The sequence below is a fragment of the Mauremys mutica genome, chromosome 12 (genome assembly GCF_020497125.1).
Source record: "Mauremys mutica isolate MM-2020 ecotype Southern chromosome 12, ASM2049712v1, whole genome shotgun sequence".
NCBI lineage: Eukaryota > Metazoa > Chordata > Testudines > Geoemydidae > Mauremys > Mauremys mutica.
This window is the reverse complement of record NC_059083.1, coordinates 26,044,693-26,061,939: the sequence shown is the minus strand read 5'-3', so window position 1 is coordinate 26,061,939 and position 17,247 is coordinate 26,044,693. Positions and strand designations below refer to the sequence as shown.

Here is a 17,247-nt window from a genome sequence, read left to right as displayed (position 1 = left end):
AAGAATTTAGAGGCTACCCTACAAAGACTGGAAGAGTATGGCCTATGAGTTCGCAAAGACAAGTGTGAATTCTTCAAGCCCTCTGTTGAATATTTGGGACACATCATTGATTCTGCAGGTCTTCATAAGGCCCCTGCAAAAGTTAAAGCTATTGTGGAGGCTCCCCCACCTCGAAATGTAAGCCAGCTGCGCTCGTTTCTAGGACTACTGAACTATTATGGAAAGTTCATCTCACAGTTAGCCACACTGCTAAAACCACTTCATGAGCTCCTTGGGCAGAACAAGGCCTGGAAGTGGACTGAAGCCTGTGATGTTGCATTTAACAAAGCTAAGGATGCATTGCTAAATTCTGAAGTTCTAATGCACTTTGATCCATCCTTACCCCTACAATTGGCCTGCGATGCCTCCCGTTATGGAGTGGGAGCAGTCGTGTCACACATTATGCCTTCGGGAGAAGAGAGACCTATTGCTTTTGCTTCACACACTCTAAGCAAAGCAGAAACTAGCTACGCCCAAATCGAACGTGAGGCATTAGGAATTGTTTTTGGAATTCGGAAGTTTCATCAGTACCTGTTTGGGCAAAAGTTTACTCTTCTCACAGACCATCGACCTCTGACGTCAATTTTTGGACCCTACACAGGCATTCCCCCATTAGCTGCTAGTCGTATGCAACGTTGGGCATTGTTACTTTCAGCACACACATATGAAATCAAATATCGGAAATACACTCTGCACGGCAATGCAGATGGCCTCTCAAGGTTGCCTTTGCCGGTCAAACATCAAGATAGTGCCCAAAAGGAAATCTTCTACTTTGAACAGGTAGAGAATACACCCATCACTGCTACTCAGATAAAGAAGGCAACTCGCATTGACCCAGTATTGTCCCAAGTTATGGACCTGGTGATGCATGGAAAATCTCGACAAACCTCTCCGGTCTCACCCGACCTTGTTACCTGCATGTCCAGGAGGATGGAGTTATCAGTCCAATCTGGTTGTTTGTTGTGGGGGAGACGTGTAATTATTCCACCACCACTGAGATCACAGATGTTAGAACAGCTACATTCCGGTCACTGTGGAATAGTGCGCATGAAGGAAATTGCACGAAGCTATTTTTGGTGGCCTGGATTGGACAGTGCTATTGAAGAGAAGGGAAAAGCTTGTATGTCATGTCAGGGTGTGAAGAATGCACCCCAGTGGGCACCCCTACACCCATGGGACTGGCCTGAAAACCCGTGGCAACGTATTCACATTGACTACGCTGGCCCCCTTGAAGGAAGCATGTTCTTGGTGGCAGTAGATGCCCATTCTAAATGGCCAGAAGTCTCTATAATGCAGTCCACTACTGCAGAGAGTACTATCCAAAAACTACGAGGACTCTTTAGTTGTTTTGGTCTGCCAGAACAACTTGTGAGTGACAACGGACCGCAGTTCGTCTCTCAGGAGTTTCAAAATTTTATGAAGGCAAATGGGATACATCACATCACGTCAGCACCATATCATCCATCCACCAACGGATTAGCTGAAAGATTTGTGCAGACAATGAAACACGCTTTGAAATCAGCAAGGGGACAACACTCCATTCAAAAGCGTCTGGATACCTTCTTACTTTCCTACAGAAACACACCTCATGCTATGACCAAGGCATCTCCGGCCTTTCTAATGATGGGACGACAGCTGCGCACTTGCTTTGATCTGCTGAAACCTTCTGAACCCCAACAAATTGTGCAACATCAGCAGCAAAATCAAGTTATCAGACGGGCACCCAGAGCAAAAGAGCAAACATTTAGCCCGGGACAGCAAGTTTTGGCTCGGAATTATACTTCTAGAGCTAAATGGGTCCCTGCCACAATCATCACTCAAACAGGACCTGTTTCCTACACAGTCCAGACTGCAGAGAATCTTACCTGGCGGCGACATGTAGATCAGCTGCTGCCAGGTCATGCCAGTCCTCAGGACACATCTGCAGTTGAGTGGTCTGACTTCACCACTTCTGGTGAGACACCGAATCACAAATCACCTTTTTCTGACTGTTCTCCTCCATTACTGCCGGTGGCTGAGACATCCCTTTGCCCAGCACGAGCTGATACCACCTCCTCACCCATTCGTGCTGCGGACCCTGAGCCCATGGTACTTTCGGGTGCAACAACACCAGAAGTTCGCCGTAATCCACCTAGAGACAGAAGGCCTCCTCATCGGCTGGATCTTTAGCTAGGGCGAACCCACGGTTATGGGGCAAAATAATCCCCAGGGTTTAGCCGGGAATGGAGGCAGTCTACCCTTCTTCTCTAGTCTAGTGTGTGTTTTATTTAGGGGATGTTCTTATTGGGGGGGAGGAATATGTTGTGTATTTGGTTGTCATGGTTTTTGTTCCTGTGGCAACTGAGTTAGATTATTAGGGGATAGCCCAGCCGGTTTCGGCCGGTTGGGTGAACTCTGTGTCTGTAAATAAAATGGTAGTTTTGTTAGCTGTCTGCTGTCTGGCCTCAAGTGATTTCTTCCTAAACCGGCTGCCCCCAAGGATATAGCAGGTGGGCATCCCCCTATGGAGATACCCTCAAAGGAGCACAGTGTGTGTGTCTAAGGAAGAATAGTCAGGCTTGGCAGAATTCATTTTATATATATATATATATATATATATATATATATATATATATATATATATATATATATATATATGTAAAATTAACAGATAGTATTGCAGCTAATTTTAAGCAATTTTTCAATGTTCGTTGAGTTAAATTTTCACACTTGCACAAAACTCTGGGTTTAGCATTTCCTTCCAATTGTTCTCAATTTCAGTTTTCACAGTTGTGGGAAATTAGGGGGGGATATGTCAATAGCAAGTCAGACCCCAATGATTTAATGGCAGCAGACACTGAGATTCAAAAAGTTGAAGCTTTATAACCATGAAAACACAGATGGTCACCTCACCTGTCAAGAGATGCAGAGTCACTGGCCTTTAGTCAAACTCGAATAAGTTCTCAAGCAGCCTTGTCCTTACTTTGCATATCTGTAATTTTCATTTATTATCAATTGAAATATTTGCCATTGGTCTTTGTGTAGACAGCAAAAGCAACGTTTGCCAACATTTATGAATAAAAGCTCATTCTTCCCAGCCTGGTGGTGATAAACTCTCAGGCTAAAAACTTGGTTAAGCTGGAATATGTGTTTTCAAGACCTGATTCTCGTTTACACTAACGCTGCTTGTTACAGTGGAAAGGGGCTGCAGGATCTCCAACTTTCATGATTTTATCATGAGTCTTGTGATATTTGGTGTGTTTGATGAAGCCCCAGCTCCTGGAAGCATGTGAGGAGGTGAGACTCTCAGCTTTTGCTTTCTCAACAAAGGAAGTATCTAGTTCTCCTTGTTGCAGAGAAACACTTAAAAATTTCACCCCAGTGCAGTCTAAAGCTCTGAGACACCAAAAGGCAAATAAAATACTAATACTTACTATATTGTTCTTATTAAACCTTATGATTTGGGGGAGCTGGTCTGCTTAAGATTTTTAAAGCACCGTGCCAGTGAGAATTCAGAGCGTAAATCTCAGTTACCCAAGGGAATCCCCTAAATGAGTGTCATTGTTGATCTAAACCAGCACAGTGAACAGAAAGGGGAAACGGACACTGAAGACAAGCTATGGGAATGTGCAGAGCTGGGCGGTGGGCCCCAAGCAGGACATGAGCACAGTCCCCCCAGGCCCAACAACAGCAATTCCAGACCCCAGGGCAGAACAGTCAATGGGCCCCCGCTGGTGCCCGCATGCACAAGCCATGCACACGTGGACCCATCTGACATTTGGGTGGTGCTGCACCTGTGCTGCTGGGCGCACTCTTCCGGCATGGCCAGGGCTTCCACATGCCCACCCGGCTGCCTTCGCCGCCACCACCGATATCACCCCATGTGCCATAGGTGCTGAATTTTGGTTTTGCCAGTGGGTGCCCCCTCTCGGCTCTGCCCCCTTCCCAAAGGCAAAGCCCCAACTCCACCTCTTCCTCCCCTGCTCTGCCCCCAGGTCCCCTCCCCCAAGCGCCTCCGCTCTGCCCCCTCCCCTTAGGTCCCTTCCCCTGAGCACCTCCTGCCCACTGCCAACTCCTTTCTGCCCCCTCCTGCTTTAAGGGTGAGGTGTGTGTGTTTGGCTCAGTCTCCCCATCCAAAATGGCAATTTCCAGCATATTTATACACACACTTCCTTCATATTCTAGTCATTGAATGTGTGTCTATCACTGGTATCATAGCAAGCAAAATAGTAATGAACTACATCATTACATTACCATGAATCACAGTGTATTAAAATCATTACACTCAGCTACAAGCTGCCTTCACTGACACCCCTGTGTAAAGACACTGTGTTCACTCTGTGCCAGGGGCACTGTTGGCTGTGGGAAGAAGGTGGATGGGACTCACAAGCTGTGGGGAATCTTTCCCCGCTCCCTTCCTCTTTTCTCCACTCCCTGCCCCTTTCCCTCCCTCTTGTTTCTTTTCTAAGTCCTTGCTCCCCATCTTCCTGATGTTTCCCCTTCTTGCTTCCCACCCATGTCCTTTTTCTCATCTCTCTCTGCTCCCCACCTCCTGGGGGCTCTGTCTAGTATCCGCAGAGGAGGTTGCCCCTCCTCAGGTAGGAAGGGTGGCCTAGTGGTTCAGGCACAGGCCTGGGGCTCAGGTGTCCTGGGTTTGGTTCTCTGCTCTGCCACTGACTCACTGCTTAGTCTTGGGAAAGTCACTTCACCTCTGGGTGCCCCAGATCCCACCTGCCACATGGGGCTAATGCTGATCCTGCCTCTGAGGCTGAATCCCTTCATGGCTGTGTGGTGATGGGGGAAATGGAGATACCAAGGTGAGTAGTTTGGGCTCCACGCAGGGGGCACAGGAGATGGAGGGGCTGAGGCCAGCTCTGTGGGGGAGGGGCATCAGCCCATCTTCTGCTGGGTTTCTTCTCCCCCTCCCCACCCAGTGTGGCTCCTGCTGTGGTCCAGGGCTTCTCCCATCCACCCTGCATGGCTTTTGTCACGGTCTGGGACTTCCCCTGCCCCCACCCAGCAGCCAATATCCAGGGTTGCTTCTCCCCACCCCTGCTCAGTGCGGCTCCTGCTGGGGTCTAGGACTTTTCCTTCCCCTCATGTGCCACTGCACCCATCCAACATGTGCGCCTAGGAGCCCTGCAGCCTGCTGGGGCGATTTCAAAGGGCCTGGGGCTCCCAGCTGCTGCCACCACTACCCGGCACTGACAGCTGCCGGGACTGGAGGCCCCAGAGGTCAGGTGGTGGGTTCCTGTTTGTGGGTTGCTAAGCAGAGACACCCCCCCTCTGCAGCCCAGATTTAGGCACCTATCCATGAGGGGTGTGGCCTAGGGCAACACTTCCCCCCTTGTCGGCATCTCCCATTGGCTAGTTTACATGGCTCCCCTCCTACTGAGGTGCCTGTGCTACCCATAGATTGGCTTTGTCTAGGGAGTTTAGACCCCTGACTCAGCTCTGAGGGTCACAGTGCTGCTGTCCCTGTGATTTTCTCACTGCCTAAGTTACTCACTGTGATGCTCAGCATTGCAACACCGGAGTCCCTGCATGGATTGCCCCCCGTGCAAGCAGTTACCTCTCAGCAGAGCACAGAAGAGCAATTCCTGATTGACATGGGTGTGCAAAGGACAGAGACAGAACAGGCTACTTAGTGACACATTACACAGCAAAACTCAAACTCTCTTCCTAGAGGTGCAATCAGTGCTGGCTCCAGCTTTTTTGCTGCTCCAAGCGGTGAAAAAAAAAGAAAAAGAAAAAAGAACAACCCGATTGAGCTGCCGCCAAAGAGGAAGACAGCGAGTGAAGGACCCGCTGCTGAATTTCCACCAAATACTGAAGTGGGCAGATTAAGCCATTGCTGAAGTGCCGCTGCTGCTGATCCGGACATGCCGCCCCAACTGACACCACCAAGTTGGGAAGCAAATCCCATGACACTGCCCCCAGCACCTGCAGCTGGAACATTAAAGTGGAACAAACAAGAAGAATAGTTTGTAATGTTTTATTTACAGTAAGTAGCTGGAAAGTAGCAAAGTAAAAGGAGGTGAGAAGGAGCTTTAATAACCACCGCACGGCAAGGAGATCCCCAGCTACTGAGAACAGTTTTCTTAATGGCACTAAAATAGCTCCAGTGGCCGAGTTACAGTCTCACTTTCAGTAACATGTAATAAATCTCCCCGTCCCGCTCACGTTCCCTTTCCTTCCATACTGTCCTTTTCTAGTCATCATTGTTCTACCCTCACTTTCCATCCCTCTTTATTTCCCTGTGTCTCTCCTCCCTGTCACAGATCATCCCCCTTGGCTGCTCTCTTCTTTCCCTGATCTTATCCGTTCCCCTCGTGCTGATCCCGGGCTGGGAGCCCCCAGTGAGATCTAAGGACACAGATCTGTACAAAATGCTCCTGCTGCTTCTCCCCAACCCCCCAAACCCTGATTGATCAATGCTGTGTCCCTGCCACCCCCAACTCCACCTGTCCCCTGCCCGGCTGTTAGCACCTCCACCTCCCTCCCTGCAGCTCCAGGGGTTCTTCCCCCTCCTCCCCCCATCCCTGAAGCTGCTGAGAGGGAGGGGGAGGTGCTTCCAACAGTCATAGAGATGAGGAGAAAGGGGCTGGGTAGATGGGAGTCCTCCATGATCATAGAGACTGGGGTCCATTAGGCTAGAGAGGCTGATTTCCGGTTCCTGCCTCCGCTGCATGTCTCAGGGACACAGGCTGAGCCGGGATCCCCACCCCACCCAGAGCCAGGGTCGGATTCTGTCCCCAGGGACGGAGCCCGGCGGGAAAGTGAAGATCGGGGCCTCGTCACCAGCATCGATAAATGTCACCTGCCCCCGGTCACAGTCCAGACAAACCCGGATCCTGCTGGGGGCCCGGCTCAGGGGCAGGGGGGTCGCAGGGGAGGTGAGAGCCCGGAACTGATCCCTCAACCGCTCCACAGCCCAGATCCCCCCCTCAGGGCTAGGTTTGATCCATCCCTTCCTCTCCACAGACTCTCTGGCCACCCCCACAGCCCAGTATCCCCCATCCCCCACCTCCACCTCCCAGCAATGTCTCCCCGAGGTGAATCCCTCACAGCCCAGCACACAGAACATAGTGTCAAATCTCTCAGGGTTCTTGGGCAGATCCTGCCGTGTGTCTTCCCGTCTCACACTTTTCCGATCCTCAGACAGGACGAGGTCGGGATGAGCCGTGTCTGGATCCAGAGTCACATTTGCTGGGGAGAGAGAATCAGAGTGTTAGGGGCAGAGCTCAGCCCTGGGGGAGGCTTTGATGGTGTCAGTGACAGAATCTGCCCCAGCTGGGGAGTGACTCTGAATCTCCTTCCTGCAGGATTTACCAGTCAGCTCTGAATGGGGAGCAGCTCTGAGATGTCAGCACAGAGCAGGGGAGAGTCACACCCCTGGCAGAGATGGTCTCTGCAGCAAAAGGATCACTTGTGCCAGGTCTGGGACTCAGGCTCTGTCCTGTCCTGCTCCACATCTCTCCAGGGAGGGGACTAGAGACCCACATTTTGGGGGGATGGGGGGCAACAGAGTGGTGAGAAACTGAGCTCCCTCTGCTCAGTGCTCACTTACCTGCCTCACCTCTCCCTGCCGTTTCCCATCTTAAACCCCATATTCCCAGCTGAGAGAGATAATCGCTGTGGGGAGAGAACAGATACATCCCAGCCCTGCCCCCTCAGCCTACATGAGAGCAAGGGGAGTGTTGGGGGAGAAGATGCAGGAGGGGAAGGATGGAGAGCAAGCAGAGAGGTGAATGGAGACATGAAGGAAGGGATCCCAGAGGGGAGAGAAAACCATATTGGATGAGGAGGAGATGGGGCAGGGGAGGCCCAGGGCAGCAGGACGGGAAAGGTTATAGAGAATTTGCTGTGAGTGTGAAAACAGCAACTCACCTGCCTATTCCCTCCAAGCAGCCACCATCACCAAACCTCCAGGCCCTTCCACCTGCCCCCACTCCTACTGCTTCTGCACCAGCTCCATTCAGCTGAGGGCCTGCTGCTCTCCCCACCCTCCTGTTCCTGCCAGGCACTGCCGGCCCTCCAGCCCCTTCCAAACGCTGCCCCATCCCTCAATCTTCTGGGCCCTTCTAAATCCTGACATGTCCCCCTCTGCACTCTCGTGACTTTCCCCCTGGGCTCTAGCACCAGGGTTCTTGTCACTGGGCATATTTTATTTCCTCACCTCCCTGTTTTGTCACTTGAAATATCTTTGTTTCTCTCTCTCTCTCTCTCTCTCTCTCTCTCTCTCTCTCTCTCTCATATCTGAATTTTAGCATTTACACGTCATTTCCTCGGTTTCCAACCTCTGAATTGTTAATCCTCAGTTACTGGGCATTTAACAGACCCAGAATTCAGTTTGGTCATGGTCCACAGCCCATGGCTCTGGCCCCCAGGGCCTCAGGCAGGGAGGGGGCTATGAGCAGGGACAGCCCTGGGGAGCTGGGGGTGGAAGGAGCTGTGTCTTTGGCCCTGAGCTTGGGGCTGGTATATGTCAGTGGCTGTGCAGCCAGGCTGGGCTGTGGGCCCAGGAAGCTCTTCAGGTCGCACTGCACATGAAGGCAGAGGAGGGGCAGGAGGAGTAGACACAATAGTGTCTGGATTTACTGCTGTACGTCAGGCCATGGCTACACAACCTCCCTCCCGTTCCGTGCTGTGAAATGCAGGATGCTTGTGAGCTCTGCCCTGAGCAACAAACTCCCCTCCCACGGCCACAGTCAGGGGAAGGCAGCAAAACATTCTAACAGCCGCTGAGACTGGCACATTGATAGAATCTGAACTTCAGTTACCTTCTTCTACAGGTGGCGCAGAACTTCCCAGCCCTGGAAACACAGAGTCAGAGATGAGAGCTCATCTGAACAAGCACATTAACAGAAATTAGTGTTGTAGAGAGGGAGGCCACTCGTCCAGGATTAAAATGGACAGGCCTCTGTTTGAGAGGTTTGTCTGCTGTCCATCATGGGGTCTAAAATGGAGGTGATTTTGTCCAGTGTTGGATGGGGGACCCCACTCCGCACCCTCCATCTCTGAAAAATGGTGTCCCCCGTGTGGCACCATCATGCCAACGAGGATGGGGTGGCACAAGGGGGCCCAAACCAAACCCGACAGTCTGGAAATGTCGAGCGTTCTGGGAACGACTGAGTGGCTCCTTATGCCTACAAAATGTTACACTGGGGAAAAGATACATTCTAGAGTTCAGCATAAAGTAAACAATCCCCAAATACCCGTGTGAGCATTTCTCTGTCAGCAGCTATAATTTTAACAGACTTTTTTCCTTAGCCAGTGATCCGTGTGTGTGCATTATGATACAATCTCCAGTTACAAGATCACACACTGTTTTTTGACACAGGACCCCTTCCTCATTCTTTCACTGCCCAGGATGGATGCACAAGGGGTGAGAAGTAAGGGTGTACAGGCAAACATAAAACCGGCATTAACTAACTATCAAGTCTTCAACATTGCAGCCTAAATCATATTCTGTTCAGGGGGGTTGTGCAATATTCTGTACTTGTATCATGTCCCCTCTCACTCCTCTCTTTTAAAGGTAAAAATTCCCAATTTTTTCAATCTCTCCTCATGCTGATTCTCATTGCCTCTCTCTGAGCCCCCGTTTCTTCTTCGCTACCCTTTCTGAGATGGGGTGAGCGGTACCGAACACCGTGCTCCAGATGAGGGCAAACCACATTTATAGAATGGCTGTATAATATTCCCATGTCATTCACCATCCCATTTTTATGGATTCTCATATTTTGTTTGACCTTTTCCCCAGAGCTGCGCAGTGAGCAGAGGTTTTTGTCAAGCTGAACAGAGTGAATTCCCGGTTGCATTACTGAGTTGCTGATGCACTTATTTTCAAACCCTGTAATGTGAACGAGTAATGTGGCCGCCCCATCCCATGTGATTCTTCTCATTGCCGGCAGGGGTGCCGGCGGCTGGGCAGAGCTCTGCAGCTCTGCTTAGCGCACGTGGCAGGAGCCCGGCGATGGGTGCAACAGCAGGGCTTCTGGAGCAGAGGTGAGCTGGGGTGGGGAGGTGCCAGAGAGCTCCTGGGAGGAGGGGAGCTGCCGCGGGGGGGCACCTCAGGGCGGGGGGGGGAGGTGCCACGGGGGGGCGGAGCTGCTGCAGGGCTTGGGTGGGAGGGGGCGCAAGGTGGCAGTTTCGTCTAGGGCGCAAAACTTCCTTGCACAGGCCCTGGTGTGATGGGGTCTCTATCTCTGTGTGTGACCAATGAGTGTCTGTGTGCGGTGAATGTGCTAATCCCTGCTGGCTGCCATGTACCTGTGCCATGGCTAGAGTAGTAGCAGTAGCAGCTGTCTGGGCACATGTAGGCCTGTTAGGGCTTCTGAAAATTGAAACCAGCAGCCTAGACATTAACCTGGCCTGGTCCAGCCCTTTGTCCACCCCTCATGCCCTGAGCCTCCAGCCCCATCAGGGACTCTAACAGCATCTCGCTGAGAATCCTCTGAGCTCCCAGTGTGCACAGAAGAACTCCTTAGGCACCCGAAATCACAACGTTGGCCACACAAACCTTTGAGTCTTTTCACCTTAGTACAGAGCTGTCCCTGCCCCAAAGAGCTAGTGGAAAATGTTAACTGTATGAGAAAAATGGACTGGAAGTTTCAGGGCAGGGGGAGCTTTGGAAGCGATGCAATAGGAGCTGTAGTTACCTGGGCAGACGACGTTTCTTCTCCAGTCTGAAACCAAACAGAGAGAGGGATGAGAACTCAGCTGAGCAAATGCAGCAACACCAGGGCTCTGGGATGAAGAGCAGCTGGCTTACGCTGAACCCAGGCAAGAGCAAAGTGATTCAGAAGCAAGGACAGATTTTGAAGAATTAGATGAGACTCCCCCCTTCATCTCAGCTCACTAGGAAACTCTGCTTCTTCCTGTGGGTAACCGTCTGGCCACAGTGATCCCTGCCGCTGCCAGGCTGGGTTACTGCAGATCACAGAATCCACAGCCGAATGTGAAGGCTCCAGCTGGTAACCTAATGCAGCTGCCGGCCTTCTCCAGGGCTTAGGCCACAGTGATGCATCAGGCCCATGTTCCAGTGCCTTCACTGGCTCCCAGCTCCCCTTCTGATGCCAGTTTAAGGCCTTGGTTTTAATCTGCAAATCAATTAAAGAATCCAGCCCCAGTGGAGGCTGTTTGTGAGACATCCAGGTAAGAAGCTACAGAGGCAGAGCATTGTATGGGGCACCCAGGTTGCAGGGCAGGGGTGACACAGCCACCCCTTAGTCTGGATTGTACCCTGGGTATGTCACAGTGACACCCTAAATTAAAGCTCACTGGCTAAGCAGGGGACAGAGATGCCAAAACCCAGTGAAAATCAGAGCGGGTGGGGACAGGTGTTCCTGCCTGATGCTATGAATTCCCCTTAGAGAGCCCTAGGTTCCATTTGACCCTCCCCTCCCCTGTGTTTAAAGCCAGAGCTGATTGGACTCCATGGAGAGCCCTTGTTTCAGTTCAGTGATTGCAAGAGCTGAAACCAGGGGCGGCTCTAGGCACCAGCAAAACAAGCTGGTGCCTAGGGCGGCAAAATCTAGGGGGCGTCCTTTGCGGCCGGGGGGGGCAGCAGGCTGGGCTGGCGGACCTGCCGCAGTCATGCCTGCGGGAGGTCCACCGGAGCCCCGGGAGCAGCAGACCTGCCGCAGGCATGACTGCGGAGGGAACGCTCGGCCGGCGGCTCCTGGGGACCGCCCGCTGGCATGACTGCGGACGGTTCGCTGGTCCCGCGGCTCGGCTGGACCTCCCGCAGGCATGCCTGCGGCAGCTCAAGCGGAGCCGCCGGACCCGCGAGCCATCCGCAGCCGCGGGAGGTCCAGCCGAGCCGCGCGACCAGCGGACCCTCTGCAGTCATGCCCGCGGCAGGTCCGCTGCTCCCGCGGCTCGGGGGCGCCTCCCGGGCATGACTGCTTGGGGCGGCCAAAAACGTAGAGCCGCCCCTGGCTGAAACCACTGATGAGTAGGTCTAGGGGCCAGGTCATAGACCTAGTGTGGGGCTGCGGTGAACAACATGGAGACACAGCAGCAGCAGCAGCCACGGCCTGCTGGAATCCCTGGGGCCTGGGTAGGTCGTGGAACCTCAGAACGCACCATTGCAGAAGTGGCAGTGGGGGGCCAGCAGCAGCCGTGATAACAGCAGTGGAGCTGAGCGGTGGCAGAGGTAACAGCACCAGAAAAAACAGCAGAACCAGCGGCAGAGGCATCAGCCAGTGGTGGCAGAGACAGAAGCCACAGTGAGCCAGTTCCAGAGGCAGCAGAGGCATCGCTCGATGTCCCTCACCCCTTTTCAGGGATGGGAGGCAGTGAGCAGCCAGTGGCACAGGTGCTGACTTCCCCTCTATCTGGTGGGTGCTTGACCCCTTGCTGCACCCCAGGTCCCACCCACTTTCCACCCACCTCCCCCACCTCTTGCCACCTCTGCTCTGTGCCCCCGATTCCATCCCCTTCCCCAATTCCCTGCCCCACCTCATTCCACCCTCTTCCTGAAGTTCCCGGTCCCACCCCACCTCTTCCCCACCTCCTCCCGCAAGTGTGCCACATCCCTGCTCCTGCCCCTCCTTTCCAGAGCATCCTGAGTGCCGTGAAACAGCTGTTTTGCAGGAAGCACTGGGAGGGAAGGGGAAGAGTTGGTTAGTGAGGCTGCCAGTGTAAGAGATGCACTGGGGGGAGGGGGGAGCTTAGCTGTGGGTGGGTGCAGAGCATCCACTAATTTTCCCCATGGGTGCTCTGGGGCTGTCGGCACCTAAGTCCAGTGGTGACAGTGATAGCAGCAGCAAAACAGTTGCAGATGTGGAGGCAGCAGCGGACTCATTGCTCAATGCCCCCCCCCCCATCAACACACCTTTCAGAGGTGGGAGGTGAAGCCATGTGAGGGCACCTCTGAACTCTGGGTCTTGGCTGATTAAGAGCAACCAACTGTGAGTGGGCTACAGTGGCGGGAGAGGGAAGTGGTGTGTTACAGGTTGTTCGCTGTTTGGATTTTCACACAGCAAGATGGGAAACTGAGGCAAAGGACATTGCCCAATGAACTGTGGGGTGGGGGTTTGCTTAGTTACATGATTTCAGATCATGGCTGTGGTGTTTTCCAAAAACAATGCTGGGGTCCCTTTGCCTTGTAATAAAAGTTTTGTTACACCCAGACTCAGGACAGGTGAGTGGGAAGTTTTGTCTCTTATCCTGTGTCTACACCAGCACTTTTGTAAGTAAAATTTGTCAGTCGGGGTGTGAAAAATGCACGTTCCTGACCGACATATGTTTCACCAACAAAAGCAACTTGTGGACAGTGCTGTGTCAGCGGGAGACACTCTCCCAGTGACGTAGCGACTGCCGCTTCTTCGGGATGGTTGAATTATGCTGATGGGAGCTTGCTACAGAGCAGCTATGTGGGAGACCTGATTGCAGGGCAGCTGCAGTGGTAGCGTGGTGTCGCTATAAGCCTTAAAGGGACACTATAGAGCAGGGGTCAACAACCTTTCAGCAGTGCTGTGCCGAGTCTTCATTTATTCACTCTAATTTAAGGTTTCACGTGCCAGTGATACATTAACATTTTTAGAAGGTCTCTTTCTATAACTCTATAATATATAACTAAACTATTGTTGTATGTAAAGTAAATAAGGTTTTTAAAATGTTTAAGAAGCTTCATTTAAAATTAAATTAAAATGCAGAGCCCCCTGGACTGGTGGCCAGGACCCGGGCAGTGTGAGAGCCACTGAAAAATCAGCTCACGTGCCACCTTTGGCACATGTGCCATAGGTTGCCTACCCCCGGTCTATCTATAGAGCCTTAAAGACGCCCAGGAGTTACATTTTCCCACATTATTTGGTGGGCTCTCAAGTGTTTTCTGGTTTGTATTGCTAAGAGGATGAACCCAGCCTGTGTTGCTGCCAACTCAACCTGGCAGAAGGTGCCGCCCCAAGCAAAAAAAAAAAAAAAGAGTGCCGCCCTGCCCCCACGAGCACCGCCTGACCCCTCCAGCACCACGTCGTGCCGCCCAAGTCCCCGCCCCCCTGACCGTCGCGTCACGCCGCCCAAGTCCCCGCCCCCGCCCCAGCGCCGCCTGGCCAAACCAAAAACAACAAAAACAAACCCCGATCGCCGCCCCCTCCCAAGGTACCGCCCCAAGCACATGCTTGGTAGGCTGGTGCCTGGAGCCGGCCCTGGATCCAGAGATAGTTTCAACACCACAGAAAAGGCTGCATTCGAGAAACAGAAACACTTACCAAGTTCTCGTTGAAGATCATCTAGGTAACACAGAATCAGAAACAAACACACACTGATTAAGTGCTTCTCTTCTAGCATGGAATCAACCCCAGCCTCCCATCATGCAGCCTGTCCCTCACAAACCCACTGATCCAGGCTATGGGCAGGGAAACCACTGAGGTCTGGGGAGAAGAATCTCTTTCCAACATAAGAACGGCCGTACTGGGTCAGACCAAAGGTCCATCTAGCCCAGTATCCGGTCTACCGACAGTGGCCAATGCCAGGTACCCCAGAGTGAGTGAACCTAACAGGTAATGATCAAATGATCTCTTTCCTGCCATCCATCTCCACCCTCTGACAAACATGGACAGGGCACCATAAGATGCAAAGTCCCATAAGATGTGATTACACTGCAACTGAATACTCCTAATTTACCCATGTCAACTAACTAGGCTCACAAGACATGGGCTGGGGGCCTGTAAAATTGGGGTGTAGACGTTTGGGCTCATTTTGTGTCTACATTAGAGTCAAGTATCAAAAAATAACTGATTATCTGCATGGACTTAGTTTTGCAAGTTTTGAATTTCCTAGGGAATTAGGGCCAGCTTTTTAAAGGTATTTAGGTTCTTAACTCCCATTGATTTCAATTTGCATTAGGTGTCCAAATACCTTTAGAAAGCTGCCCTTAGAGCCCATTCCCGCTTCCTTGCAGATTACATGTTCCCATTCACTTTGCTGGGAGCATTCGGTGTGCACGGAATGTAATATTGGGCCCTAAAATTATCAACATTATTCTGTTAGTGATGTGACTTGTGCATTTAGTGTTTGATCCTACATGCGTTGAAATCCAAGGCACAGCTCTAATTGATGGTAGTGGTGCAGCATCAGGGCATTCATGTTTTTCTCATTTAAAAAATAAAACATGAGGAGACAAATTTGTATAAAGTTTTCCTTGTTGGAGAAAAGGGCACAACACTTACCGATTTCTGTATCACGTTTCCCTAAAATAATAAAAAAACAGAAATAAATATAAATTATGACTAGGCGCATTTTTCTCTTGGATATACAGTTGTCTGAGTTTTGTGAAGTTGAACATTGTGTATAACTTTTCATATTACCTGGGGGAGGGGGGTGGTGTGAGTGGGGAATTTATCAGGCTTAATTTCATCCGAATTTCCTTTTAACATTAAATGAAAAAAATGAACAACTCCTCCTCAAATATAATTACACACAAGATCCATGTTGGACCAAATTATTTACTCGTCAGATGAGGCAAGAGGACATTTGAGGGCACAGAGTCCTCCTGGTCTCCCATGTCATGGTGCCTCCAGCACCATGTGGATTTCACCCTCAAAGAAGATACATTGCAAAGAACATTTTCTTTCTGATTTCCTCTTACCCACATACTGAATAATGATCACTACATTATCACTGCTATTTCATGTGAGTTTCAAATTGAGATCTCTTGAATAATCATCATCATAAATAATAAAACAGCAGACAACTTAATGGAAAAGGTTCTATGTGGAGAAAAATTGAACTTACTGATTTCTCCAAGATGTTTCCCTACAGAAATGAAATAAAGCAAACAGATGAAAATATAAGTTATTTAAGAATATTTTCTGTTAATGGAGATTTAAAGGAGTGTTTTCATGCTATGAACACCTGGCCCCTAATACCAACATTTAATTCATGTTTTATTAACCATGTGGCCACACTAGAGTTAAGTGTCCAACAGTAACTGACTATTTTCAAGGATTTACAAATGCCAGAACACCAGGGCTCTGGGATGAAGAGCAGCCGGCTTAAGCTGAACCCAGGCAAGAGCAAAGTGATTCAGAAGCAGGGACACATTTTGAAGAACTAGATGAGAATCTCCCCTTCATTCCACTGAATTTGTACAGCCCCATTCACCAAAATAGAGGTGCAAGTACTCAAGTCCTATGTGACCCTTTACTAGGCCTGGGTGACCAGATACTATCAGTGTCTAAACATCTCAGCTTACCAGGAAACTCTGCATCTTCCTGTGGGCAAGACTCTTGCCACAGTGATCCCTGCCTCTGCCATCGCCAGGCTGGGTTACTGTATATCTGTCATGAATATACAGCTAAAAGTAGCATAAAATCTCTCCTTACCTGCAAAGGGTCAAGAAGCTCAGATAACCTAGTTGGCACCTGACTAGAAGGACCAATGGGGAAAGAAGATCCTTTCAAATTTGGGGTGGGAGGCTTTGTTTTGTGCTGTGTGGGTGTTCTCTTCGGAGATAAAGGGAGAGACCAAGCAAGTAATCCAGCTCTCACTGAAATGATACATCTAATATTACAGAAATAGTAAGTAATAGCAAGGAAATGCATTAGATTATCTTTTGGTTTAGCTTCTGAATTTTCCCTGTGCTAAGAGGAAGGTTTATTCCTGGGCTATTGTTTTTTTTTGTAACTTTAAAGTTTTGCCAAGAGGGAAAATACTCTGTGTTTTGAATCTCTTGTTACCCTGTAAAGTTATCTTCCATCCTGATTTTACAGAGGTAATTCTTTTATCTTTAAATAAATTCTTCTTTTAAGAACCTGATTGATTTTTCATTGTTCTTAACATCCAAGGGTTTGGGTTTGTGTTCACCTATACCAATTGGTGACGATATTATTCTTAAGCCTTCCCCAGGAAAGGAGGTGTAGGGCTTAGGGAAATATTTTGGGGGAATAGGACTCCAAGTGGTCCTTTCCCTGATTCTTTGTCTAAATCATTTGGTGATGGCACCGTACCTAAGCTGGTAAAAATAAGCTCAGGGGGTCTTTCATGCGGGTCCCCACATCTGCACCCCAGAGTTTGGAGAGGGGAAGGAACCCTAACAAAATTACTGAATCCACAGCTGAGTGTGAAGGCTCCAGCGGGCACTGAATGCAGCTGCTGGCCTTCTCCAGGGCTTAAGCCACAGTGACACATCAGGCCCACGTTCCAGCCCCTTCACTGGCTCCCAGGCCCCTTCTGATGCCAGTTTAAGGCCTTGGTTTTAATCTGCAAATCAATTAAAGA

At 50.5% G+C, this 17,247-nt stretch overlaps 1 protein-coding gene across 1 annotated transcript in view; it reads right to left on the bottom strand.

Annotated features, from left to right (window-relative positions):
* The window catches only part of LOC123346647 (butyrophilin subfamily 3 member A2-like), a 122,869-nt gene that overhangs the window by 92,491 nt on the left and 13,131 nt on the right, over positions 1 to 17,247 (bottom strand). Inside the window, exons 6-8 of the mRNA XM_044984123.1 lie at positions 15,763 to 15,783; positions 15,198 to 15,218; positions 14,238 to 14,258 (exon numbers count right to left, since the gene is read on the bottom strand). Coding sequence (XP_044840058.1) covers positions 14,238 to 14,258; positions 15,198 to 15,218; positions 15,763 to 15,783 — 63 coding nt within the window. The remainder of the gene's footprint in view (positions 1 to 14,237; positions 14,259 to 15,197; positions 15,219 to 15,762; positions 15,784 to 17,247) is intronic.